The sequence below is a fragment of the Polypterus senegalus genome, chromosome 6 (assembly GCF_016835505.1).
Source record: "Polypterus senegalus isolate Bchr_013 chromosome 6, ASM1683550v1, whole genome shotgun sequence".
Taxonomy (NCBI): Eukaryota; Metazoa; Chordata; class Cladistia; order Polypteriformes; family Polypteridae; genus Polypterus; species Polypterus senegalus.
This window is the reverse complement of record NC_053159.1, coordinates 134,737,892-134,765,825: the sequence shown is the minus strand read 5'-3', so window position 1 is coordinate 134,765,825 and position 27,934 is coordinate 134,737,892. Positions and strand designations below refer to the sequence as shown.

Below are 27,934 nucleotides of genomic sequence, written 5' to 3'. Positions count from 1 at the left end.
CTGAATTCATTCTAGAGTCATTGTAATACATGCCAAGACGTTTCAAGCGTTATGCAAAAGTAAATGAGCAGAGATGTAAAACGAATGTGCCTTCACTTTTACTGCTTTAATAACTTGTTTGTTATCCACAGATATTTTATATGTGTACTGTACATTTCCACTCTAAAAATGAAAAGGTAGAGTTTTATAAGATCCTCCATCATCTCTTGTTTATGTTACATCTACAATTCAGCTGAACTGTTAAGTAAATACAGACAAAAATTATTAATGTGCTACTACATCCAGCTTGCCAATGCAATGTGATGTCATAACACTTTTGCTACAATTCCTACTTACTTTATAATTAGGTCATCCTTGTTTGCAACTTCAGTGGGGACAGCTAAATGGCAGTCCATGACACCCTCAGACTGTCCAGATTAATCTAACTTGTGAGGGGGCACCGGGTGAACGTGCAGACTCCACACAGACGGTGACCAGATCCAGCTTTAGATCTACTGGAGCTGCATGGCACTCAATGCTAACCACAATGCCACCACAACACCCCTTTTTGTATTGGACTTTATCTTTTTTTGCTTTGAAGTGTAAAAGATCTGATGTAAAATGAAGAACAATTGAACAAAGGAGCTGACCTACCATAAAATAGGTTGTGAACAATAACTCAGACTGACAACAAAAATAATTTACTAGCACAATTACATTGGTATCATTTGTAGTGCTTTACACTGGACATCTTAATTTGTAAAACATTGTCAGAACAAGAAAATGGACCCAAAACCTGTCAGAGGAGACTTTTCACATCAATAAATATCAAAGTGGGGTGGACACAGTGAGCAGTAGCAGTTCAGTCCTTGGAGAGGGCCATGGAACTGCAACATTGTCAGGTCATCCTATCAGCCTTCATCATTTAACTGTCTTCTAGTTTATTAATGGAGGACACAAGAACAGTCTCATTTCAAAGAAAACAAGTCCATGTCCATTCCTCTGTGTGCAGCTTTTCAGGCCAAGTGCTGTCACAAGCTGACTGCTGGCTGAGTGGGAGGGTCCACCCCAACACTCCGCAGAATAGCATGGTCATTCCACCGTGAAATGTTTCTTAACTTCTGGAGTGAAAAGTCCAAGGTCAGCCTTAATCATCTACAAACTTCAAGTTGTTGTTGGTGCCATTGAGTACAATCCGGCTCTTTGGTGGCCTCAGGAAATCTGTACGGAGCAAGCGATAGAAGTACACAAGGATCATGAGGTTCATAAGCATGAGGGCGACTAGAAAGAAAGACGGGTGGACCAGTGTGTTGAAGTTGTAGAGGATGTACCAAGTAATGTAGAACTGGGCTCCCAATCGGAACAGCACGTATGTGGCAAGGTTGACATACTTGTTCACACGGTACAAGTCTGAAGTTTGGGCGTTGGCGAGCTTGAGAAGGAGCCGTGAGTGCAGAAAAATGCTGTTCATCTCCACAAAGAGAGCAAGGACAGAGCCAGCTACATAACGATGAGTGTAGATTGTGTACAAGAAGGAGGAGATGACCTACAAATCCAAACATGAATACCGATTAGTGCTTAATGCAAGTTACAACGTACACCATGCCCTCCCAATCTCCAACACATTTATAAATGGAGTTTGAGAGAAAGTGAAAGGTGGACCAAACTGAATGCCACAGACTTAGAGGATAGAAAATCTCATTGAGGATTCAAAATAGTCATGTTTTAGTATATAATGTTAACTGATTACATGTTTATCATCTATTAATATATCTTCCTCTGTAAGGTGGTATGAAAACATTGTGGTTTATGTGATAATGCAGCAAGGCATGCCTGTCCATTACAGTGTATTATAAGGCACAAAAAACTAATTAATTAATTCCACAAAAAACCTACAATAAATATTTGTGTGCTGGTCCTGTTACATTTGCATTATGTAATGATGTGTAAGGTAGCTGTAATATCTGCACACAAGCTGCATATACAGTATGCTCATTCTTTTTCTAATACGTTTCTTGCAGGTTTGTTGCAGTTAACAGCTCCTCCCCACTTTAAAAAGGTTTCAGAGATTTACAAGATAAATATATTTCACAGCACACAGCATTTTTTTTACTGGTCAACTTAAGCAAACTGTAGCTAGTGCCATAAGAGGAAAAAAGTGGGGCCAGTAATGGCAGGGACATTTAAGGTCAATCAGGGCAAATGTACTGACAGAGATGAAAGGATTTCATTCTACAAACACCTGCCCAAAATATAGTGACCAAGTAGTGACAACTGTATTCAAAGTTTGATGCTAATTGTGTGTTTCCTATACTGGGACAGTTGCTGAAAATCAATGCCACATTGCCTGTGTGAACAGCAACTGTTGAACAAAGTTTTTTTCAAGCTCAGTTTCAAAGTCAAAACTCAGAAATCTTTGTGGACAAGAATGGCTCTCTGATCTTCTGATTTTGTCCTTTACTATTAACAATGATGAAGTCATTGCACTCTGTCGAAACATATCATCCAAAAGGAAGATCTTGCTATAAAACCCAAAAGCTGACAAAACATAGAAAGCAAAAGGAAATTATCCATTCATCCATTATCCAACCCGCTATATTCCAACTACAGGGTCGCGGGGGGTCTGCTGGAGCCAATCCCAGCCAACACAGGGCGCAAGACAGGAAACAAACCCCAGGGCAGGGCACCAGACCACCGCAGAAAAGGAAATTATTTTTGTTATTATTTTGTCACTAACCAATTTATTTACAGTGCTGCCCCTTCTCCTCCTTTAAGCCACTGCCCACCAAAGGTCTGTGCACCCTGTCACTGTTATCATTATGGTTAACCTGTTAGTTTAAACATGCCCACCTAGACTCAGCCATACAAATAGACAGTCGCCAATCAACCTAACCTTTAAGTTTTTGGATTCTGAAAATGGAATAGAAAAATGGAGAATATGCAAACTGCACAGAATGACCATGGCCAGGATGACAACTCTCTTGAAGCTGTGAGGGATCATGCCTTTGTTCCGCCTGTCTGACCACATTTTAGCCATATGATAAAACTGCATTCCCACTGCTTAACCACATGGTGGCAACGTTTTCATTTTTTTCTCTCCACTATGAGAGGAGATTGACGAGTAAAGAATGTCGACCTACAACCTGGCCAGACAGAAGATCAAAAAGCCTTCTTTGTTGGATGAAAACACTTCGGTTCTTGTAGCTGTTGACTGCCCATGTGGTGGCTGGAGAAAGAAAGGATGGCTTATTTGTAACTGAACCTGCCTGCGTACGTCAGCCGCTGATTAAACTGATGGCAACCAGAGTAGAAAAATAAATGTATTGTTATAAAATAAATATGACCGATTGTCCAAACCCCCAGTTTCCACCCAGCCTGTGCAGTCTTGTGATGCTGCGAAGAAGGCGGCTACAATAGGCCTGCTGTTGTGGTGCTAGGCAAAACGCTCACCACGTTATCAAAGGGAAGACATGCTACTGTGACTACAAGAATTCATAGACAGTTTCAGTCATCAGTCAGTCATTGTCCAACCCGCTATATCCTAACAAGGGGTCTGCTGGAGCCAATCCCAGCCAACACAGGGTGAAAGGCAGGAACAAATCCCAGGCAGGGCGCCAGCCCACCGCTGGGCACACACACACACACCAAGCACACACTAGGGACAAATTAGGATCGCCAATACACCTAGCCAGCATGTCTTTGGACAGTGGGGGGAACCGGATGAAACTCACGCAGACACGGGGAAAATACGCAAACTTCACGCAGGGAGGAAGCCAACCCAGGTCTCCTTACTGCGAGGCAGCAGCGCTACCACTGCACCACCGTGCCTCCCTAACAGATTCATTATTATTATTATTATTATTATTATTATTATTATTATTATTATTATTAGCACAGGCAAGGTCCCTGATAAATGCCTGGAATCAGATGTATTTCGGAATTTCTGATATTTTCTAATGTTGAATATTTGCGTATATATAATGAGATATTTTGCAAACGGGACCCAGTCTAAACACGAAAATTATTTGGTTCATGTACACCTTATCCAAATAGCCCGAAAGTAATTTTATACACAATTCTTATAATTGTGTGCATGAAACCAAGTTTCATCAGTATAATACATGTATCAGCTGTTAAGCAACAGTAACAACAAACAACGGCAGGCTTTCAGTCTCCATCTGCGATGCTGTGTTTTGATTAAAAGGTTACTGCACACTGAAAATAAGTGAAAAACACAATGAGCAACGCACGGAGGTCTGGCAGTGACGATGGCTGATAACAAACTGCCGCCGAAAGGGCGTCAGAGCCGCGTGGTTTTAAACGCTGAGCAGCTGTTCTCATGCCGCTCACTCCGTCTCCCGCGCAGCAGTGACACAGGCGTTATCGCGCGTTTTACCCTTTGGTAATGAACCCGCGGCTACCGAAACCCTACCGGCGGACATTCCTCCGACCCATGAAACTGCACCTTCGCTATGGACTCCTGTCAACCCGATCCCTTCACATGCTCGGAGTCCATGTGTTAGTGCTACGCGCCACAAGAAATTCAATGCGGGATTGTTGTAATCGGTCGTACACTGTAAGTACCTGCTCATGTGTTACTCATATCCACTCACAAGTAAAATAAATAAATTAGAGGGAGAATTGGTCAGAGCCCACATGGCCAAGCGAGGTCAGGCGTGGAATTTTCAACCACTGGCGTCAAAAAGTTTCGGATTTTTAAAATTCCCATTAGGGATGTTCAGCCTGTAGTATTAGTAGTAATAGTGAAGTAATATTGCAATTTGCAAACCCATTTTTTCTAAACCAGGTGCATGGAAAGTAAAGGCTATTGTGAAGCCTGTGCTCTACTAGTGTGTGGAAGCAACATGTTTAATTATTACTACTACTACTACTACTACTACTACTACTAATAATAATAATAATAATAACAATAAATTAATTTTCCAGTATTTGGCACAACAAGCCAAAGCCAATCTTGGCAGCACAGTATTAGTTTGGCACAATTTGGCCAGTGTGGAGTTGCCAGTCAATATGACCTAAATATCTCTGAGATGTAGGTATAAAACCACACAGACATAGGGAAAACATGCAAACTCCATACAGACAATGACCAGGTTGACCAAATTAATCCAGGATTCTGCAACTGCCCAAATGCTCAGATTCACACAAAACACAGTGGTGTCCAATGAACAATGGGATCTTATGACTTCCAGAACAGCACCTTAGTCACCAGGCCAAAACTATTTGCCTTTTACTCAGCAGGCATCATATGATTTAACATAACCATCTAGAAAAGTGTTTAAACTTGTATAATGATGTATTTAGTAGTTTTTTTATGTTCATTTACATTTTTAACTTTTTCTATCCACTGCTGTCTGACTAATATTAGCTTAACCATTTTATGAATTTCTTGAACATGAAATAGTGCTAGGGTGTTGTACCGTGTTAGTCATTATAAATGTAGAGAAAAGCCAAGCAAAATGACACCTTTTATTGGCTAACTAGGAGCCTGAGTTGCGAAAACTTGCGAAAACTTGAATATTGTAATCTTTTTAGTTGGCCAATAAAAGGTGTCATTTTAAACATGAAATAAAATGAGTTCCTTAGCCCTGGGTTCAAACCCATGTATAACCATTGTCTGTGAGGAGTCTGCACTTTCTTTCCATGTCAGCCATCAAAAATGCTTGTGTTAAGTTGATTGGCTGTTTTTTGAATCACAACCCTTTTATTTGTGAGTGAGTTCTGCACCCCTTCCAGATGTGATCTGTGTTGCCAGGGCAGACTCCATTTCCACGCAGCCCAGAACTACTTTACAAATGTATGCTGAATACAGCTGAATGCAGAACATTTTCAGAGCCCCTTCACTTCCTGCACACCTTATTGTGCTGTAGATTTAACTTTAAATGGCCAATTCAGTAATGAATACTGACACAGAGAAAGTATGTTTTCAGAAAGGTCTGCAAATTTATTAAAAATCAAAAACAGAAAAATGTATCACATAAGTATTCCATCCATCCATCCATTTTCTAACCCACTGAATCCAAATACAGGGTCACGGGGGTCTGCTGGAGCCAATCCCAGCCAACACAGGGCACAAGGCAGGAACCAATCCTGGGCAGGGTGCCAACCCACCGCAGCACATAAGTATTCAGACCATTAATTCAATACTTTGTAGAATCCCTTTTGGCAGCAATTACAGCTTCAAGTTGTTTAAGGCAAGTCTCAACAAGCTTTGTACACCTGTACATCCCTTCCTTCCTAGCAGATCCTCTCACATTTTGTTCAACTGGATCACAAATTCCTGTAAACAGCCATCTCCAGGTCTCTCAACAGATCTTCTGTGGGGTTTACAGTAGATCTGGGCTTTGCCTCAGCCACCCAAGGACAGTCAGAGACTTCTCCCAAACCCACTTTAGTGTTATCTTCCAGGATGCTTCAGGTCACTGTTATGTTGAAAGGTGAACCATCAGCTCATACTGAGGTGGCATGCATTTTGGAGCAGATTTTCTTCACATACCTCCCTATATGTGGCTGCATTTATCCTTACCTCAATTCTGTCCCTGACAATGAGAATCATGCCCATAGTGTGATGCTGCCAAAACCATGCTTCACCCTAGGTATTGTATTAGGCAGGTGATAAGCAGTGCCTGGTCTTTGTCAGGCATAGTGCTAGGGGCTCTGTCCAAAGAGATCAGTTTTTGACTCGTTAGACTAGAGAATCTTTGCCCTCATGCCCCCAGAATCCTCAAACATAAACACCTAATTGATGGAGTGCTGCCAAGATGACTGTTCTTCTAACAGGTTCTCTCATCTCAGCAGAGGACTTCTGAAGCTCTGTAAGAGTGACCACTGGGTCCTTGGTCAGCTTCCTGACCAAAGCTCTTCTTGCCAGGTTTCTCAACTTGGTTGAATGGCTACTTTGGAAAGAGTCCTGGTGGTTTCAAACTTCTGAGGTCTAAAGAGAGTTCCTTGAACTTCATGGCTTTTGTCCTGACATGCAGCTGGAATAGCTGGACCTTATATACAGAGGTGCATGCCTTTCTAAATGATGTCCAATCAATTGTTCTAGGCGAATCTGATATGAATAATAGACTTTAGTTTTTGATTTTGAATAAATTTGCAAAACTTTTTGAAAACACAATTCCATTTTGTCTTTGCAGACTGTTAAGTGTAGACATGTAGATGGGTGAAAATGGCAAATATCCATTTAAAATTAAATCTACAACACAATAAAGTGTGCAAAAAGTGAAAGGATCTGAATACTTTCTGAATCCACCGTATATTTTCAGGGTTGCAAGGGCCTGAGACTATTCTGTCACTATCAGGATAAAGGCAGGAAACAAGCCCAGATGAGACGCCCAACCATTAGAGCATAAGATAGGGTTGAATATTATCTCAATTATTTAGTTTTGCAATGTTTTCTAAGCCGATTCAGCTTGCCTACACCCATTCTAGGATTGTAGCATTTCCAGAGCAAGGTAAACTTACAATGCGCTATTGCAAAGATTTTCCCTTCCACACAAGAAATCCCCCATCATGTGGAATTCAATCTGAATGTAGCTTAGCCCTTTTTGTAGACCTTGTTGGGATACTTTTCATCATTTCAGGGCCAAAATAGGAATGCCTATTATTGATTATTGTGCATTCCCAGAGGGAATGTTGCTTTATGCAAATTGAACACATTATTTACAATTAAAGAAAACCCTTTCGTTTTGCTCAGATCCTCTCATTGATTTGTTTTAGTCCTACCTGCTAAACTTTTGGATGCAAGTTGTTTAGTGGCAGACTAAAAACACTCAAGTGTGATGGACAAACAAAAAAGATTTTATTTAGACAGGTATGGTCTTTTACATGCTACAATAAAGAATGCAAATTCCATCCATTTTCTAGCTTACCAATCTAGTACATATGCCCAGTGAGGCAGCACCAAGCCCACTTGATGCATTATCAAGGAATGAACCAACCATGTTCACAGACACACATCAGGACCTCCACAGTCACACTTAACCTTATATGTCTTGTCCAACTTTAGTCCAAGTGCATTTCTTATTTTGTCATCCTCTTTGCATCTTTGAATATTTTGCCTTTCAGCTATAGTGTCTTGAGTCAACTTTAAAAAAATCCAGCATTTAGCATTTCTGGAAGACTTGAAAAGGTGAAGTGACTTAGCTGGGGCTACCAGAGACTCAATAAAAACCTGAGGAAAGATCACAGGAATGTTGACCTTTGGTTCAGTAGCTTGTACCAAGTTAAAATCTACACTGAAAGTTTCCAGATTTAAAATATTTTACACACTGAGCACCAAAGACCTCCTCAGTAGGGTATAAGGAGGTGCATATCATCGGCTTAGTATCACTTGGCAGGTCAAGGTCTGAGCTGGGAGCATCCCATTTTTTGAACAGGATAACTTCTGAGCTGACTCCATCAAAAGACACTAGCAGAAAGGGGAGGAACCAGAAAGGAAATACATAAGTATTACATGATAATTCTACCTACCAAGGCATGATGAACCAAAAACTCCCAGGAAGCTTGTGACTGTCCACTGATGATGATGTCAGCTGCATCCTGAATGAAATACCCTGAAAAGAAATAAGCCCAAAGCACTTTAGAAGGATGCTGTTATATATCAATTATTGCATTAATTGGCTATGATGGTAACATTTTGTAAATGTATAAAATTCTATTTAATTTTTGTTGCATCTACCTACGTAATAGAGTATAAACACAAATGCTTTTCTGTTGACACTGAAGGCCTGGAGAAGCACTTTGAACAAATTTCAAACCTTGCCTTAAGACATGTTTTGCAATCAGCACATGAGATTTCTAAGTATATGAGAGGTGGTGGTGGTGCACTTGTAACTACCCGCAACACACAAGGTGTGTTTAGGTGTGGCATACTGTTGCTAAGTGACAAGAGTTATCCTGACGACTTATCTGAAAGACAACACAATGGAGAGAATGCTTGTGCTCTGCAGTCCCCTAACGGTCAGCATTTTCTTAAAGCAACTGTCTTGGCCACTTCATAAAATGTTCTATATTTTACTGCTTAGAAAGTAGCAAACTGTGCTGTTTAAGGTTATATAAAGCATTTCAGTGTTAAAAAAAGTGACATGTTTAATATTTGGGCATTTTCTAATTTACTCATTCAGTTTAGGGTTGGTCCTGCGGTTGGCTGGCGCCCTGTCCGGGATTTGTTTCTGTCTTCCGTCCTGTGTTGGCTGGGATTGGCTCCAGCAGACCCCCGTGACCCTGTGTTAGGATATAGCGGGTTGGAGAATGACTGACTGAGTTCAGGGTTGTTGTGATATGGCACCTATGCTTCCAGCATGGTGAGAACCTACCCTGGTTGTGATGGTACTCCACCAAAGGGCACACCCATTTGTCCCATGGGTGACAATTAGTCCCAGTTCCACCGTATGTTCCCTTATGGAGAACTTGGTGAAGGCAACCTTGGGTTGGCCAGAAGAAACCGTGGAAGAACCACTTAAGCATTCTCTGAAAGTCTGCTTCATTTCATAAGGGCAGCTCAAGACAATTTCTGGGGATTGCACAAATTGGAGACAGAATGTCATTGAAGGACACCGTCATATCAAACTAGAATGGACCCATCAGCGATAGTTAAAGAGAGGAGCAAGACATCTCTATTGACATCACCTTGCTGTGCCCAGAGATGTGATTCTCTTGCCTGTCCTGCCCCTGGGTCTATCTTTCCAAAATTAGGCTGTTCTCCCTGCAGTGAACACATAGGAAGGGGAGTGACAGAGATGGACAAATGGATGGACAGCTTTATCATTAGAATCGATGGACAGCCATAACTGACTGATAGCATTTTGTTTGCTGAATCCAAATATGTTCTTAATAATTCTTTATCCGGAAATGTTTTTGATTGAAATTTTATACATTAAATCGGATAATATTGCAAATTTAAATGCTTATTACATTTTTTTGATTTTCTGCTATACTCTAAAGAGTTCAGTAGTAGTCACTGTAACTTGATTTGCATTGTAATGGCTTTCCATATTGGATATACCCTGATGAAATTGCTTTCAGGATACAACAATGACCGCACAAACGTTACCAGGGAAAAAGCCCTAAGTTAAAGTCCAAGAAATGAATCTTCAGTGACATATTGCACCCCATTGTTTGGTATGACTTGAGAAGATCACTCACTGTTTCAGGATAGTTGTCAGCCTTACAATTTTTGTAAACATTTGTTCAGACACTTATAAATTTCAGACAAAGAGTTATCTCAAATTCATTCAACTCTTCTTCAAATCTGTTATCTTTTAACACTGCTCTGAACTGAGGACTGGCAAAAATGCTTTTCTTAGTGATGGTATCACTGATCCAGAGAAAATGTATTTATCAAGTACATGAATCCCATTTGTGTTTTACCCATTGCTTTAACAAAGTTTTTCATAAGTCCAAGTTTGATATGTATAGAAGGAAGGAAAAATTTTGAAGGTTCAACAGGTGGTCTATTTATGGCATTTTTCATTCCTAGAACATGTAAGACATATTTTGGCTGCACTTTCTGAATTCTTATCCTTTCTGTTCCACTCACACAAAAGACAAAAGGATTTGTAGTAGCCAAACTGCAAGCCAAACGGAAGTGCAATCACATTTAGATCTCCACAGATAATCCAAGATAAAAAATGTATGTATTTGTCACATACAACGTGTAGTGAAATGTAAGCCTGGTTCGCTACTCACACTGTTCAGAAAGAAAGTAAGAGATAAAAATATAGAGAAATAGGAACATCAAATATCAGACTAAATTAAACAACTTAAATTTAAATACAATAAGGTTAAATAGAAATAATTTAAATATAAGCTAAATTGAATAATGTATCTGTTTACAGTTTGTGAAGAATGACACTTATGAGGAGGGAGTGGGATCAAGCAACACCAGAGCATAGATAATATTTAAAAAATGTTGTGTTGCATGTCCTATTTAAGAAGCCCTATAGCCTAAACATGCTGTAAAAGCTATTCTTGAGCCACTCTGTTTTGCCTGAAAGACTGCAGAGCGAATTGAGCAGGAAGAACAGTCCATTACTGGAATGGGAGGAATCCTCAAGCTTGGTGTGAATGCGAAGGGGAAAGCAAATCTGATGGTGCATTCCACTGCTCATACCACCCTTTGCAGGGCTTTGCAGTATTTTACAGAGCATCTTCCAAACCAGAATGTGATGTTCAGTGTTCATATTGCCAGTGTAGAAAGTTTTTAGAATCACTGAGGAATCTGTTAACGTACCCAAGTGCCTCAGATGGTACTGATGTACTTTACTTTTTGACGTGAGCATATGCGGCTCTCAGAGATATGAACTCCAAGGTAGTTTTCCACCGGAAACCCATTAATACAGGTTGGCATGAAGGACTGCTGCTGTTTCCTGCTGAAGACCACAAACAGGTCCTTAGTTTTTCTGATGTTCAGTTGGAGGCTGTTAGCCTGGTACCACAAAGCCAGGTTCTCCAACTCCCCTAGGTAGGCCATCTCATCATTATTGGAGATGAGATCTGTCACCAACATGACACCAGTAAACTTCATGATAGAGTTGGAACTGTGTGTCATTGGTATAAAGGTAATACAGCAAGGGGGCCTAGATCACATCCTTGAAGGATTCTTGTGTTGAGGATAATAGTAGTATTGGAGACACAGCATCCCATGTTTACCACCTGGGATCTGTGAGGAAGTCTAACACCAATTTTTGTGGTGCATATTCAGCCCCAAGTCTCTCCGTTTGGTGAAAGGTCTGTGGGGGACATGGCGTTAAAAGCTGAGCTATATTCTATAAATAGCAATCTTACATAGTTCCCATTTTTGCTATCCACATGGATAACCCACTAAGCACATTTTAGAATTAAGACAAAGCCATACCTATGTTTGCTTGTGGTGGGATGTAAACATCCATAGCAAAGACCAAGGTGAACTCATGAGGCACATGACCTTCAGGTGCTCCAGATAAGGAGAACAAGAGCAAGAGTGAAAGCGCAGTAACATTCCTGGTGTTGCAACCTTTATATTTCTGATACCGAATGTTTTCTAAAAAGTAACTTCATGTTCTCTTACATATCTTTCATGTTAGTAGCATGTGCTATATGTACAGTAGGGAAATTATTTCTGTATTTTATATTTTATTTATTTATTAATATTTATATCCTGTGATAAGACTAAATGATAAAACTGAAGGTGGTGTAACAAAAAACAAAGCATAACAGAAAAAAATCTGACTTCATGTTTGGATTCAGCATTATAAAGTGTGCTTAGAACATACATCACAATTCTGAAAAAAAATTAGTGTTATAGAGTTATTTTATATTAAAACAAATGATATTTTTATATCAATTTTAAGAAATTCAAATCAGTATGTGTGTTTAACAAATAATAGTTACAAGACACTAAAAGGACCTCTTCTTTTTGTGACCAAGCTCTTAATCTTACAATAAAACATTTACCAAAAAAGTGATAGTAAGTAGCTTTAGCAATACTGAAAGTGTATGTCTTTAATAACCTTACCTTTTATTTTTTTTCACAGAATATCCTGCCAAATTATGCTAATATTGCATTTAACTGGGATCTTCGATGGGCGTCAGTGTTCCTGGCATCATTTTCATGGGAATAGAAACATGTAATTAAAAAGGTCTAGTGTAGACATTTGTGACAGAGACACGTAGGATTGCATTTTTCTTTTTGTTGCCAAGACAAGGCTGCAACCTTTGTTTAAAAATAAAGCTACTTATCAGCTTGCTTCCAGCTAATTAATCGGACCATTGAGCATACCTTAGAGGTCTTGTGAAATGACAGCTTCCGGCTGCATGCCAGTTAGTTTGTGCAATCTTTATCATTTTTCTAAAGTAAAGCAGTAGGGAAGGTGGTACAAACAAAAAAAAAATCTCATCAACTGGCAAACCTTGATGTCATCAGACATGGCTTGACTCACGCAATATTACAGTGACATGCCAAAATGAATGTGTTTAATTTTTATTCTTAAATATATCATACTCCTGAAAAACCGGTTTGTTCTTGCCAGACTGGGCTGTCAGGTCTAAATCCTTAAAAGCTCACCCAGAAACTCCATTACTCACAAGGATCTAATGAGACTTCTTCAATGCTCTATAACTGTTTCTCTTGATCAGAAACAATGGATGTGACACATTCCTCTGCTTAGTGGTGTTTCTTTATGTAAATAAGCAATATCTTGCAAATGTTTATGCATATTGTTAGTTCTCATTTGCAATAGATTCAGAAAGTATTCAGACCCCTGAAGTTTTTTTTCACATTTTTTTATGTTTCAGCCTTAAATGTTTCAGCCTTGTTAAAATCATTAAATTCATTTTTCCCCACATCATGCAACACTCAATACCCTGGAATTGCAAAGCGAAAACAGAATTTTAGAAGTTTTTTCAAATTTATTAGGTAAAGTTGTTATGGTTACAGGTTAGCTTATCAGGTCAGGTCAGGTTGGAGAGCATGCACTGATACAGCACATTGCCTCATCCATCACACGACTGGTTGGCAACCCCCCAGGCAGACAAATGGTCCAGTTCCACTGGCTGGAAATGACCATCTTTTTGATGCAGCCAGGTGTTATAAGGCCATCCTCTTGGCCTGGTCCAGCTGCTCTGGTCCTCAGCAATGAGGATCCTGTGAGCCTAATCACCCTTGGGGAATCATGTCACATGGCCATAGTGCCATAACTGACGCTCCCTCACAATGCAGGCAATATGCTTCGTTTGGGACTCCATGAGCAACTGCTCATTCGTCAAAAAGTCAAACCAGTGGTACCCAAGGATTCTCCGAAGAGATACAGTATCGAAGAAGTCCAGTCTTCATCTTAGGTCACTGGATGACATCAATGTGTCACAACCATATAAGGCAAAACTTTGTCCTTTTGCAAAGATATCAGGAGCACCACACACCCCTTTTCAGCAACCTCGTGAGCACCCATGCTTTCCAAATCCATTTACTGACTTCATAGAAAGAGTCACCAGAGACATGAATGTCGCTGCTGAGGTAAGTAAACCTCTCGACAAGGTTGGCAGTCTCTCTGCAGACAGACACACTGCTGATGGCTGTGCCCAAAAGGTCATTAAAGTCCTGGATCTTGGTTTTTATCCAGGACACTCACAAGCCCAGACACTCTGACTCCTTGTTCAGTCTCTCGAGAGCCCTGATCAGAGCCTCCATTGACTCTATGAAGATCACAGCATCGTCTGCAAAGGCAAGACCCATGAATCTTTCTTTACTTACAGTAAGTTGGTGAATATGTTAACATATATAGAAATTAAAAATCAGAAAAATGCGATTTTCAGCGAGCCATTTGTGAGAAAAACTTAGCAATACTTAGCAATGATTTACTTAGCAATAAATCATATCATATCTTCATCAAAGAAATCAGTGTAGAAGATAAGCAGAAATGTTTGTGCTTTTAAATGAAGACAGGGCTCTTGACCAATGAATGAGGATTAGAGGCGGGAATGAGCCTTTTCTTGTTTACCTTTTACACTGACGTTTACAGAAGTATTAATAATATTTTAGCAAAAATTGTGTACACTTTGCATGTTTTGAGCATTTACTGGATAATGGACTTGAGAATGTTTTACTCTTTTCAATGTAAAATTTTCATATAATTTGCCATTGAACAAAATGGGTCACAATTACATTCCATTATATCATAAACTCTTTTCTCTCATCCTGCTTGAAAACATCAGATTAAAATTTTTTTCTTGGCCAACACTACAGACTACATGGGGCAAGTAATAAATGAATTGAATATTTTTAGTGAAGTATTCCTTTAATGTGAAGTTTACTCTCAACCAAAATCTGGCCCTCCACTTGATGAAAATCTAACTTTTAAGTAACAATCCGCAACTTCAAAACTAATACTTTTTTACTTTTAACCAATATTATTATGTCACATCTTAATGTTCAATTGCTAAAATCAAAAGCTCCTTAAGTCTTTCTTTGTTTCCCATACCCTGCCATACGAAAATCAGTCTAGTCACTCGTCTTTGTGTGTTTACTAGCCCTAATATGTCTTTTTTTATAATATTTAGACCCAAACTACAAACATTATTCCTAATGAATTGTACTAGACACTGTGTGCTTTCTAACCTGACATTTACTTAGTCTTCTTAATCACTACTCTATACTCTGTTCTTGTAAATAGTGAATAGTCTTTCTTATATTCTGTACGTTAAAGTTTCAAACCCCACACTCTGATATTTTGGGTAACTGATGTTTCACTTCATTTGTGGAAAATCTTATTTACATTAAACATCACCTCCCATATACTGTATGTGCTTAATTCTTAACTCTGTACAAGTCCTTGTGTATTCAATTTCCTGACTCTAGAGTATCCAATGTTAACTATAATTTAGTGTCACAGGTACACATAACCAGCTTGTTAGTAACACTGTTATCTATAACAGTAATATAAATTAAGAAGAACAGTGGTCTCCATACTGACCCCTGTTTGATCCAACTTGTAACATTACCTCAATTGCAAAATATACAAGAATAACAAACAGCCTTGCATGTAAACATCATATTGTGGCAAACAGAGTATGTCTCAGATAGATAGATAGATAGATAGATAGATAGATAGATAGATAGATAGATAGATAGATAGATAGATAGATAGATAGATAGATAGATAGATAGATAGATAGATAGATAGATAGATAGATATGTCCCAAGGGACAATGTAGATTTTTACAGAGATTCAAGAAATATTATAACAAACAACAAGAATAACCTTAAAACACAAAATAACTATAATAAAGAGAGAATTATGACCAAAAATACAGTATGTGCATTACCTGTGCTACAGTACGAATGTAAAGGCTTAGTGACAGCTAATAGGCAGACTTGAGAAACAGATATCTTTTTTAGTTTGTCTTGATTGTGACTGGTTGATTTATCCATTCATCTATTATCAAACCTGCTTAATCCAGTTCAAGGTTATGACAAGAGGGGTATCCAATCAAAAAGGGAGATGCCGAGTAAGAACAAACACTGAATGGGATGCCAGTTCATTGCAGGGTACAATCACACCTAAATGGACCAATTTAGAGTCACTGGTTAAATTAGCGTGCACATCTTTGAGATGTGGGAGGGAAACAGGAGTAACAGGAGAAATCCCTCATCATCACGGAAAGAGCATGTAAACTCCACACAGGCGGCATCCGGGCTGGGATTTAAATCCAGGACTTTGGAGTGATTGGGCAGTAGCAGTGAAATACTGTGTAACCATGCCACCCTTTATAGAGTGAGTGACAAAGTCTGATTGTGAAGTTAGTAACTGGGTCAGTTATACACCAAAGACAATCTTTTAAAAGGTATAAATGAGTTGGCACTGTGCTCATTTATTTCATTGTTTGACAAAGCCTCACTTAATGACTATTAAACACTTGATAAGGTGAGACTGATCATTTCTTCATTATAACTACTTTCATTTGTGAGCAGCCCACTGTTTTCTTTTTAGTAGTATCATGATGAAATATTGAACAGGTAGGCTGGCCTAATAGTGTCGCAACCCTGGGCTGAATTATGACCATATGTCTCAGAACAACTTATTGTGACTTACAGTAAATCTATGACACAGAACTAATATGATGTATTGTGATGCCTTCCAGTTTCTTGATATTTAGATCTTCATCTAAATTTTAGACCAAAAAAACCACTTGCCTCAGACAACAATTAAAAAGAATTAAACTCAAAAAGATGAATGACAAAAACCAAAATTGTAAGTACCCTTCAGCCCACTGACTTACATATGAAGCAATAGTTTTAAAGAATGTTTCTCACCTGAGGACACACAAACCAGTAGGTAAGCTGCATGCGAGAAGGAGAGCATGATGTCTACAAGCATATCCGGCTTTAAGAAAACACTGCAGGTAAAAGCAGAGAGACGTTAGAAATAATAATGGTATGTATATAAGGCTTTCCCAATCCTAACACATGAACACTAGCATTGGTCTATGTGGACAGGCAACATTAAGGTGCATGGTCATTTATGTCATTCTGAAACTGTTGTCATAAGCAGATTAATTTGCAGTAATGCCATATATATGGTAATTTAAACGGATGACCTGATTCATGCCTGACTTGAAGAGATAAAGGGTGGATGTATGGAAAAAAGAGTTCAGACTGTCTGGACAGAACAGACAGACCACCTGTGTATGCCAATGGCGGAGACTGTAGATTTTATTTTGGGCCCTGACTTGCAAAAGAGAGGAGCATTGATCTATTATGATGCACCTAATCTGACCATGGCATTTATAGTGACTTTAAAACAAAGTCCACTCCCCACCAAAATGTTAGTGGTCAGTCAAACTTTCAGAGTACAGACCTCAGAAATTTCCAGAGAGAAATCAGGCAGGATCTTTGAACTTTCAGCAGCACCAGTAATCTGCCACTTGTACATTAACTCCTCTGATTAGGCACTTTCTCACCTCAGGAACTTTTTTTTGGAACCAGAGACTTTTTTGAAACTCAGAAACTTTTGCAGCATTCCTATTGCAGGAATTTGGGCAATTTGTAGTTCCTGGAAGATAGCTACTACTCTAGGGTATGTACCTTTTATTCAGCCAGGAATCTACAGTGGGCTTGGCTTCGGTTCTGAATTCTGTTGATTGGTTGGCCACAAGTACAAGTGCCAAATCCGGGGGTGGGGGGTGTATTCCCCTGTAAACTCCTGAATGCCACTCACATTGCACTGAATCACCCTTCTTTGTTCCCAGTCCCAATAAAGGCCTAAGGAAATTGCAGTCCCTCTGTTGTACATTGTATGCACCTGGTGGTTGGTGAGTTCTCTTTGTGTTTGGTATTATCCTCTAAATTTACAGGATTTTTTGATATCATACTGTCATGAGGGACGGTCCATGCCAGTGCAAACTTCTAGAAAAAAATTGCGCTCAGAATTTAGGGTGCAGCATGCAGGTGTGTGATAACATGGTGGACTGATTCCAGGATGTTGATGAGGTGGTTAGCAGGTTGTGCATTCACTTGTAGATGGGGATTGTCTAGTTGAGTGTCTTATTAGTAGTGAACATAATTCACACCATCATGTGGATATACTTGTTATGGGTATGCTTCTCTGTACCAGGACATGGAAGACTTGAGAAGAATGTAGGCAAAATGAATGCAACAATCTATGAATGATTCCTGTAGGAAAACATCACACAACTCACAAGAAAGTCAGGTTTATAGAAGGCTCATTTTCTAGCAGAACAATGACCCAAAACTAAAAATCAAAGGTACACTCTGTTAGCTTAAATGCAAGAAGGTTCTAGAGTAGCCCAGTTAAAAAACTGACCTGAGACCAATTAGGAATACGCAGCAGGTGGTGTTATTTGCTATTCACCAGTCTTCCCAAATGATCAATCGAACGATTAAGCCAATTTTGTAATGAAAAATGAAAATAACTGGTATCCAAATGTGTAAAGCTGGCAGAGATTTAATCCTAGAATTAACTTCTGTTATGATCTAGGCTGGGCGGCACGGTGATGCAGTGAGTAGAGCTTCTGCCTTGCAGTTAGGAGACCTGGGTTCATTCCTCAAGTCCTCCCTGCATGGAGTTTGCATGTTCTCCCCATGTCTACATGGCTTTTCTCCGGGTACTCCCGTTTCCTCCCACAGTCCAAAGACATGCAGGTTAGGTGCACTGGTGATTTTAAATTGGCCCTAGTGTGTGCTTGGTGTGTGTGTGTGTGTGTGTGTGTGTGTGTGTGTGTGTATGTGTGTGTGTGCGCCCTGAGGTGGGCTGGCACCCTGCCCGGGGTTTGTTTCCTGCCTAGTGCCCTGTGTTAGCTGGGATTGGCTCCAGCAGACCTCGGTGACCCTGTAGTTAGGATATAGTGGGTTGGATAATGGATGGATGGATGGACTTGTGAAACATTTTATAGTTTCTAGCAGGATGGTAGAGGATGCAGTGAATGGAGATCAATCTCTTGAATGGACAGACCAGTCTGCTGTCTCCTTATATCATCAGTAATCTGTGGATGGAAGTTCCAAATGCTAGATAATTCAATCTTTGTTCTAAGTGCATTTTTTTGCAGGTCATTGTAATATAAATTACTGAGCCCTGCCTCTCCATGTTACTTAAAACCACTAATATATTTTATGATTCAGGTGACACATTAGGTAGTGCTACTATCTCCAAGAATCAAAGGTTGAAATCCTAGCCCAATCATTAGTACATTCTCCCATGTTTAAGTAGGTTTTTCAATGGGTTCTTTGTTTTTTCATCAGACATTGAATTAATTAGGTGACATCTTTGTCTCAAAAGAAAACTTGTGTTTGACCAGTGTGAAGGCAAACCTTTGTCTGATAGCTGTGAAGGCAATGTCTTTGTGTCAGTCAGGTGACTCGTAACTGCACAGTCAAATTGTGGAACATCTTATGTAGTCATCAACTAGTAACCTTCAAGCGAGTGTCTAGACCAAAAACGTCGATTCATGGTAATATTTCTAATAATTTTTTAAATAAAGCCTTGAACAAGACCTCATTCTTAAGGGTAGTTAGTTAGTTACATTTATATAGTACTTTTCTGGGCTTGGTTTTAGTTTCATTCAAAGGACCATTTTTATAGTATACTGTCCCTGTCACTGCCCCCTGCTGGCTTCTTCAATACCTCTTCCAACAGCAGCCCACTCTTTTCCTAGTTGACCACCCATCCAAGTACTGGCCAGGCCCAAGCTTGCTTAGCTTCAGGTGAAAAACTCTTTGCCGAAGTGCATTTGGCATGACATCTGGTAAGATTTGTCCCTAAGCACCTCATAAACACAAAACTAAAGCAGTATTGTCACAGGCAGTTTAATGACATAGAGCTCCATTTGGGATTTGATTTCAGTTTCAGGTTTTTGATAATAAAGTCATTATAAATTTAGACATCTTTGTCTGTGGCTAGTGTTGAGAAAGATGAGACCTTTTATTTTATCCACATACCCATGTTATCAATCTCTTAACCAGTTTGTAGTAATAATTAGCAACAGCACATACCAAAATTTACAGATGCTAACCAGGATGAAGTGATTTTTATAAAAGGCTCCAGTTTGTCAGAGGACACCCTCAAGCGCAGTCATTCACACCAAAGTAATGTGAAGATGTCCATCTATGTAACAATAATGCTGGGGAATTCTTTCCAGTTATATGTCTGCAAGCTTTTTTCCCTATTTTGTCTTTGTTTCGTAATGACTCCTATGCAATTTGTAAAGCTGATACAGTACATACCTCTGCATTGATGTTACTGTCTTCTTGAAATGCACAAGTAACTCTCCTGAAGTTATCTGGTATTCTCAATTAATTGTTGTCTCTTGGTTTGTGCTTCTTAAGTTTAAAATATTTTACCTTTCTTGGATTTGGATTCAAGTCTCGTTTTCATCTCATCTTTTGTTAAAATGACTTTTCATTAGTAATCACTTTTCTGCTTTGTTCCCTTTTGAGAGGAATACCTGCTCATTCAGGACCAGGGAGAGCTTCCTGCTAAGTGCTGCCATACATCATTTGTTGAAGGAATCAATGATTTCTAAAATTTGAAACTGCTGTAATGAAATTCCAGCAATTGTTAAACTCCCTTATTTTGATACTTATTTTGCATATCATAATTAAAATCTATAACTGGGCTTTATTGTTATCCAGATTTTTTCTGTTGCAGCATTAGGTGTTAGAATCAGCCCTTTGGAGTACACCATTCAAATTAGTATAGTTATACTCCTTGTCTCCAAATAAGAGGGAGTGGTTATAAAGCGTGACATGGACAAACGTCCATTTAGACAAAGGCCATCATTTGTTCTTGACTTTGGCATTTTTAAATGGCAAAAATTGACTTGTGCTTTGTAAGTGTTATATTAAAGTAGAAAAATCAAGTGATGCTAGACATCATATAGCTGAGTTTTTTGTTTTATTTTTTTGGTTTTGTTTGGTTACTCTGTCCCCTCTCAGTTTTATGAACAAAGATTCTATTCTTAACCTGGTTGTTGTTAATTTGTCTTTTATATGTTGACACTTTGTCTGTGTGGATTTTCTTGTGGCTCTACTTTCACTTTTAAGGATTTAAGGCTTTATGTGAATTGGCCCAGTTATGGTTAAGAGTACCCTGACTTGATGGTTGCTATCTTGCACTTGATGCTGGTGGAATAAGATAGAGCTCCAGCCTTTAATGAAATAAATGTTTTATTAAATGGTCAAGAATGTGTACACACCATGACACACCCCAAAGACTGTTAGGCTAATGTTAGGTGGATTAAGTGCTTGAGTGTTTCTGGTGAAGGGCTGGCACCCTCTTCAGTGTTAGTTCCTACCTTTGCACTACACAGTGGCAGAATAGACTGTAGTTTGTACACAATCCTGAGTGGAATTAAGTGGGTTCAAAAATGGATGGATTGACTCTAAGTGTAATATTAACTGTTTTATGACTTTTGTTTCTTTTAAGTTTTGATTAGGCATGCATTTTGTTATAATGTTGTGTGTTCCTTAGGTAAGTAGGTCAGTCTGGAACAATGACATTCTCATTTTTACAGTTGAATGGTACCCTTATGTTATCAGTGGATTCATTGTAAAGGAACACTGACTGGTCCCAAGATGTCTCTGTGATGTACAGTAGTGATTAAAACTGTAATAGCAATTTCAAAATGCAAGCACATTGTCATTACATTGACACCCATGTAGACAGGATGACTGATGGCCTACATTATTTTGAAATACCTGACTTTGTTACAGCGATAACATCCCAAAGCACACACTTGATGTTTGTGTGACATATACACTGCACAATGAAAGCCAGCCAAACAGGTTAAAAAGGTGTCTCTGCTTCATGCAGCAGCCAGGAAAGAGAAATGTACAAGTTTTGCATCCCTCATAAATATCATAATGAAAATCTGCCTGTGGGATTTACTGCGAAGTTGAAAAGCTGTTTTCAGACTTGATATTTTATGAGGAGGTGCGCTGCATCTACTGTATGCACTTAACTGTGCATGGTACTTGCAGGTCAAGTCCAGGGTGTAAGTGTAAAACATTACCAACCCTAAATGAAAGGTAAATTGGTCAGTAAGCCCACTCACATATTTATATACCCTGGACACACTTAGCATGGCCAAAAATCCTAACCTGCTCACTTTTGGGATGAGGGAGTAAACCAGATTACTCAGAGAAAAAATACACAAACACTTGATTTCAACATGTCATTGTCTGGGCTAAGATTGAATTCAAGTCTCTGAGACAACAACACTAACCACCCTTAGAAAAGATGCCTCCTGCCCACTGATTAAGAAGGAGGTGGGATTACACTGTTGTAACTGACCTGGCAGAGACAAAACATCACTCAGACAAACGTGCACAGCATCCCCATATTGGTGAGAATAAGGCAGAATGCAGCAAGCTAAGGGGTTAAAGCAGGGAGGCAGCGGAGCCACATGGTACCACTCACCAGCACAATGCCCCAGGTCCTGTCACAATGGAGTGTACCAGAGACACACTCAAGTTCCTCCATCTCCAAGTTTTAATCCTGTCCTGAACCACACATCTAGGTAGCGGCAGTTCCCGGAGCAACCGATGTAAACCCCTGAAAAGCAGAGCCCAGACCAAAATAGAGAGGGTAGGGTAGTTCTGGAAAATGGTTAAAGCGGCTTCCATCTTGCCTTCGCTGCTCCTCTCACACGCTCTGGCAGACTCCTGGAGAAGTATGGGCACACGGTTCCTCAGTCTCCTCTGACTCTTCAGACTTGCAGCTCTCGAATTTCCCACTTCCTGGCCTTTTACAGTAGGCTGAAAATATTACAGTCCGTCCCACTCCCCTCTGTTTGGTTGGAGGGGGGGAAGAAGGGTGGAAGAGAAATAGTCGTTGTTCTCGATGACAAGGAATGCAAGCCATTCACTACTACTTCTTCACAAAGGCGGTTGTGAGCGCGCCAGGGCTGCTCTTGCTCACACACACACACACACGGCAGCGCCATCTCAAAGTCATATGTTTGAACTTAACTGATTGCAAGCAGTCAGAGTCTTGAGCAGCAGATTGTTTGGGTTAAAAGAAAAAAAAAATCATTGATTCACTTGTTTCTGATTGAATGTAAAGGATATGTCCTATGTGATTTGTGGAGCACCATACAGATTCTGCCTAGTCTTCACAGCACAGTGTGTTCCATTGGACTGAGAGTATTGCACTGTTTTGTGTGTCACCTTATGCTCTCTCTGTACTCCTTCCATGGAAAGGATGCACAGGAATTACACATATCCCTGTCCCCTTTGTTATCACATGAAGAGCTAGAGGTGGCCCTTCAGTTCAGTTCAGCAACATGTTGGTGTTTGCTTTACGACCAATTGATTTGATTTTTAAAGCATTTATAAACCATACTTTTCTTGTAATGGCTGTCTTTAGGAAACTGTAGAAGGAAAACATGGAGTGTAAAATACTTTCTTCACAAGAGCACAGGAAAGCACCACCCAGCAGAGCAAGTAAAGTGGTGGGGTTGAATTGACACATCCCTTTGAATTCTTGAAGTTATTTCCATCTTGAGTGGGCATGAAGAACCTCACCATGAAGGGGCCTGAGAACTCTGTATAGCTGACAGCATAGACTCTTCTTATCATAAGAAGGAACTACAAGAGCGGGAGACAGCACATATCCTTGAAGGACAACTAGAAGCAGAGAAGCCCTAGACCTTCTCAAAAAAAAAAGCAGGGATTCAGAACTGTGGAGGACTTCAATTAACTTTTTTAATCCAAAGAGACAAGAATACTTCCTGATAGGCTGCTCCAGTCATTTTTGAAGGGAAACCATTTGTCTCTAGACAATAATAGGGTCAGTGTGTGAGGTATTATAGATAAAATTCAGTGCTTCATGTCTTGCTTGACTGAGCCCTCCCAGCAGACACAATCTTTAGAGACAGACGACGGTAATGGATGGGATTACTGGGCTCTGTACAAATGTCTTGTGTCTCACTTGCACCCTGGTCATTAATTTTATTTCATTTTTGAGTCTTATACAGTGCATCCGGAAAGTATTCACAGCACATGACTTTTTCCACATTTTGTTATATTACAGCCTTATTCCAAAGTGGATTAAATTCATTTTTTTCCTCAGAATTCTACACACAACACCCCATAAAGACAACGTGAAAAAGTTTACTTGAGATTTTTGCAAATTTATTAAAAATAAAAAAACTGAGAAAGCACATGTACCTAAGTATTCACAGCCTTTGCCATGAAGCTCCAAATTGAGCTCAGGTGCATCCTGTTTCCCCTGATCATCCTTGAGATGTTTCTGCAGCTTAATTGGAGTCCACCTGTGGTAAATTCAGTTGATTGGACATGATTTGGAAAGGCACACACCTGTTTATATAAGGTCCCACAGTTGACAGTTCATGTCAGAGCACAAACCAAGCATTAAGTCAAAGGAATTGTCTGTAGACCTCTGAGACAGGATTGTCTCGGGGCACTAATCTGGGGAAGGTTACAGAAACATTTCTGCTGTTTTGAAGGTCCCAGTGAACACAGTAGCCTCCATCATCCGTAAGTGGATGGAGTTCGAAACCACCAGGACTCTTCCTAGAGCTGGCCGGCCATCTAAACTGAGCGTTTGGGGGAGAAGGGCCTTAGTCAGGGAGGTGACCAAGAACCCGATGGTCACTCTGTCAGAGCTCCAGAGGTCCTCTGTGGAGAGAGGAGAACCTTTCAAAAGGACAACCATCTCTGCAGCAATCCACCAATCAGGCCTGTATGGTAGAGTGGCCAGATGGAAGCCAGTCCTTAGTAAAAGGCACATGGCAGCCCGCCTGGAGTTTGCCAAAAGGCATCTGAAGGACTCTCAGACCATGAGAAACAAAATTCTCTGGTCTGATGAGACAAAGATTAAACTCTTTGGTGTGAATGCCAGGCGTCACGTTTGGAGGAAACCAGGCACCGCTCATCACCAGGCCAATACCATCCCTACAGTGAAGCATGGTGGTGGTAGCATCATGCTGTGGGAATGTTTTTCAGCGGCAGGAACTGGGAGACTAGTCAGGATAAAGGGAAAGATGACTGCAGCAATGTACAGAGACATCCTGGATGAAAACCTGCTCCAGAGCGCTCTTGACCTCAGACTGGGGTGACGGCCCAACCAGAGCCCAGACTTGAATCCGATTGAACATTTCTGGAGAGATCTTAAAATGGCTGTGCACTGACGCTTTCCATCCAACCTGATGGAGCTTGAGAGGTGCTGCAAAGAGGAATGGGCGAAACTGGCAAAGGATAGGTGTGCCAAGCTTGTGGCATCATATTCAAAAAGACATGAGGCTGTAATTGCTGCCAAAGGTGCATCGACAAAGTATTGAGCAAAGGCTGTGAATACTTATGTACATGTGATTTCTCAATTTTTTTATTTTTAATAAATTTGCAAAACCTCAAGTAAACTTTTTCATGTTGTCATTATGGGATGTTGTGTGTAGAATTCTGAGGAAAAAAATGAATTTAATCCATTTTGGAATAAGGCTGTAACATAACAAAATGTGAAAAAAGTGATGCGCTGTGAATACTTTTCAGATGCACTGTATGTTGTATTAAATGACTAGCATGTACATATGGGATTTCAAACTGTAACCTCCTATCCTTTAATATCGTTCCACCAACCAGTCTTTATTTTATATAGCTCTCTATACATAAGACTACATATCAAAGTATGAGGAGTGTCTGATGGGAAGTGAACCTACCTGGAAAGTAAGTGGCGAAGCTTAATGCCGTTTTAGGATTTTTCAAAATAGTCTCCCTGAGAGTGAACACACTTCTCCCACTGGAGTTCCAACCTCAGAAATACAAGAAAACTCCACTGTACCACCTCATCAATGCCAACATCATCTGTGACAAAATGGCAAGCATGCAGGTGTTTCTTAATCTCCTGGAAGTGAACGAAGGTATAAGGCAGAAGGTACTAAGAGTTAATATGGAGGGTGGAGGAGTTGTTTGAAGTTGCATTCCTACAATGTTTTAATTGTCACATGTACTCTGTGTGGTGGAGCACTATCATGATGACAGAGGACACATTTTCTGGATGTTTTTCAGCAGTGGCATGCTTTTGCATGAAAAGTTGGCTGAGGTTACAAATAAGGTCTGGTCTACCTAGCAAAAAATGTAATGTACTTAAAGTTACTTATCAGACATCCCTCATAAATTGTGTTGTATTTTTTTCTCAGTATGTATAGTTATGGGAGTTGTATATATCTTGTGTCTATCTTTCGAGCACGCTTAATCTGGGTCATGGGGAGCTGATGCCTCTAGCAACATCAAGCACAAGGCAGCTTTAAGAGATGTCAGTAGATTGCAGCACACACTCGCTCATACAGGACCAATATACCTTCTTGTAAGGCCATTTTGAATAAGAATTCCACTGGATTTGAGATAAAAGTAACTTAAAACAGGAATTGGTTCTTTTCTCTATGCTGTTATGTAACAATAGTCATTTTAGAGTTTAAGTTTATTTTTGATCAGACCTGGTAATATGTGGGTGCCAGGGTGTACACTTTTCCAAACAAAGGTTAGTTTTGAGCAGTAAATATCAGTGAGTATTTAAACTTCTACATTGGTGTCACTGCATTCCTACAAATGAAAATCAGAGAAGTGTGTCAGACAGGAGAATTATTTACATTAAAATCCATCCATCCATTATCCAACCCACTATATCCTAACTACAGGGTGGTCACGGGGGTCTGCTGGAGCCAATCCCAGCCAACACAGGGCGCAAGGCAGGAAATAAACCCCAGGCAGGTCGCCAGCCCACCGCAGTCCATTGAAAATGTATTACTGAAAGTGAAGTATATGATGGTACTGTTAATTTGTTAAATTACACAGCTGTTAAAATGAGAGACTCAGAATCAGTGAATCAGTTAGGCAACATAGTGGGCATCAATTATTAAAGGTAAGGGGATGTGCACTCCAAACACATACTCCAGAATAAACTGTTTTTATAACTCCAAGGATGACCAGGTACTTTAAGTCTAATATTACTAAATTCACACTATGGACAATGAAGGGTGCCATTTATGTAATTCAAGGGGCGCCAGCTGCAGAACTTTCTACCCTCCCTCTCTGCACTATGGACACTGAGAGGTGCTGTTTTGGTAACTCAAAGGACACCTTGGAATAAACTGACCCTAACCCAAACACTAAACCCACCTAGGGCTTCATAGGGGCTTTGGTCGGCCCTGGAGCAACTTGATGGACAGTAATTGATGCTGCCACATATTACCTTCAGGGTTTTAAAGCCTGATCTAGGCACTTCTAAGATTTCAGTTTATTTTCAGGTTCCTTTCCATCATTTTCCAGTATACAATGATTTTATCATCAGTTTATTGTAGGATAGGGCGTGAGTTTATAGATAACTATGCCTTATGATGAATTAGTGCCACTTCCGGTGTTTGCTCTTTCCTTGCCACCCTAGACTTTGGCATTCACAGCCTTGCATTGGATTAAGGAAGTTTAGAAAAAAATGCTTAACTTCTCATTGGTTTATATGGCTCAACAACTTTGGCTTTAGAAGTATTGTGGGTCATCTTCTACTCATGAATTGCATTCATTATGTTTTTTGTTTTTGGTTCTTATACAAAACATTTCATCAGGCCATTTTCTATTCCACTTCCAGGTTCATATCAGTAGCTCTTGGCACAACAACTAACCTTAGACAGGTGCCAGTCCACCCACTCACACTTGGCCAGTTTAAAGTTGCCTATTAGCTGACCCTGCTCACTGATGAGATGTAGGTGACCTATACGAACTCACAAGCTTAACTCGTGATTTGCACCCTTGACTGAGAGAAAAGTACGGATTGTTCTTGTCTTTGTCTTAAACCTGCATACATTTTAATTGTGAATTGTCTGGTTGCCAGACTTGTTTGGGTTCATTTAAGTGATTTAAATCCCAGTTTTCGCCATTAGAGGGCGCTATTTACCTATAGTTTATTTTCTGTGTCATTCACAAAAA

General features: G+C 39.9%; 1 protein-coding gene across 1 annotated transcript; it reads right to left on the bottom strand.

Moving 5' to 3' along the window:
- Positions 1-664: 664 nt before the first annotated feature.
- Positions 665-22,861, bottom strand: tlcd1 (TLC domain containing 1). Its single transcript, XM_039757272.1, has 4 exons — positions 22,413-22,861; positions 16,793-16,875; positions 8,476-8,558; positions 665-1,525 (listed from the first exon to the last, which is right to left on the bottom strand). Exons 1-4 carry the CDS (start codon positions 22,616-22,618, stop codon positions 1,127-1,129), a joined length of 771 nt encoding a protein of 256 aa, XP_039613206.1. The 5' UTR covers positions 22,619-22,861; the 3' UTR covers positions 665-1,126.
- Positions 22,862-27,934: the final 5,073 nt, after the last annotated feature.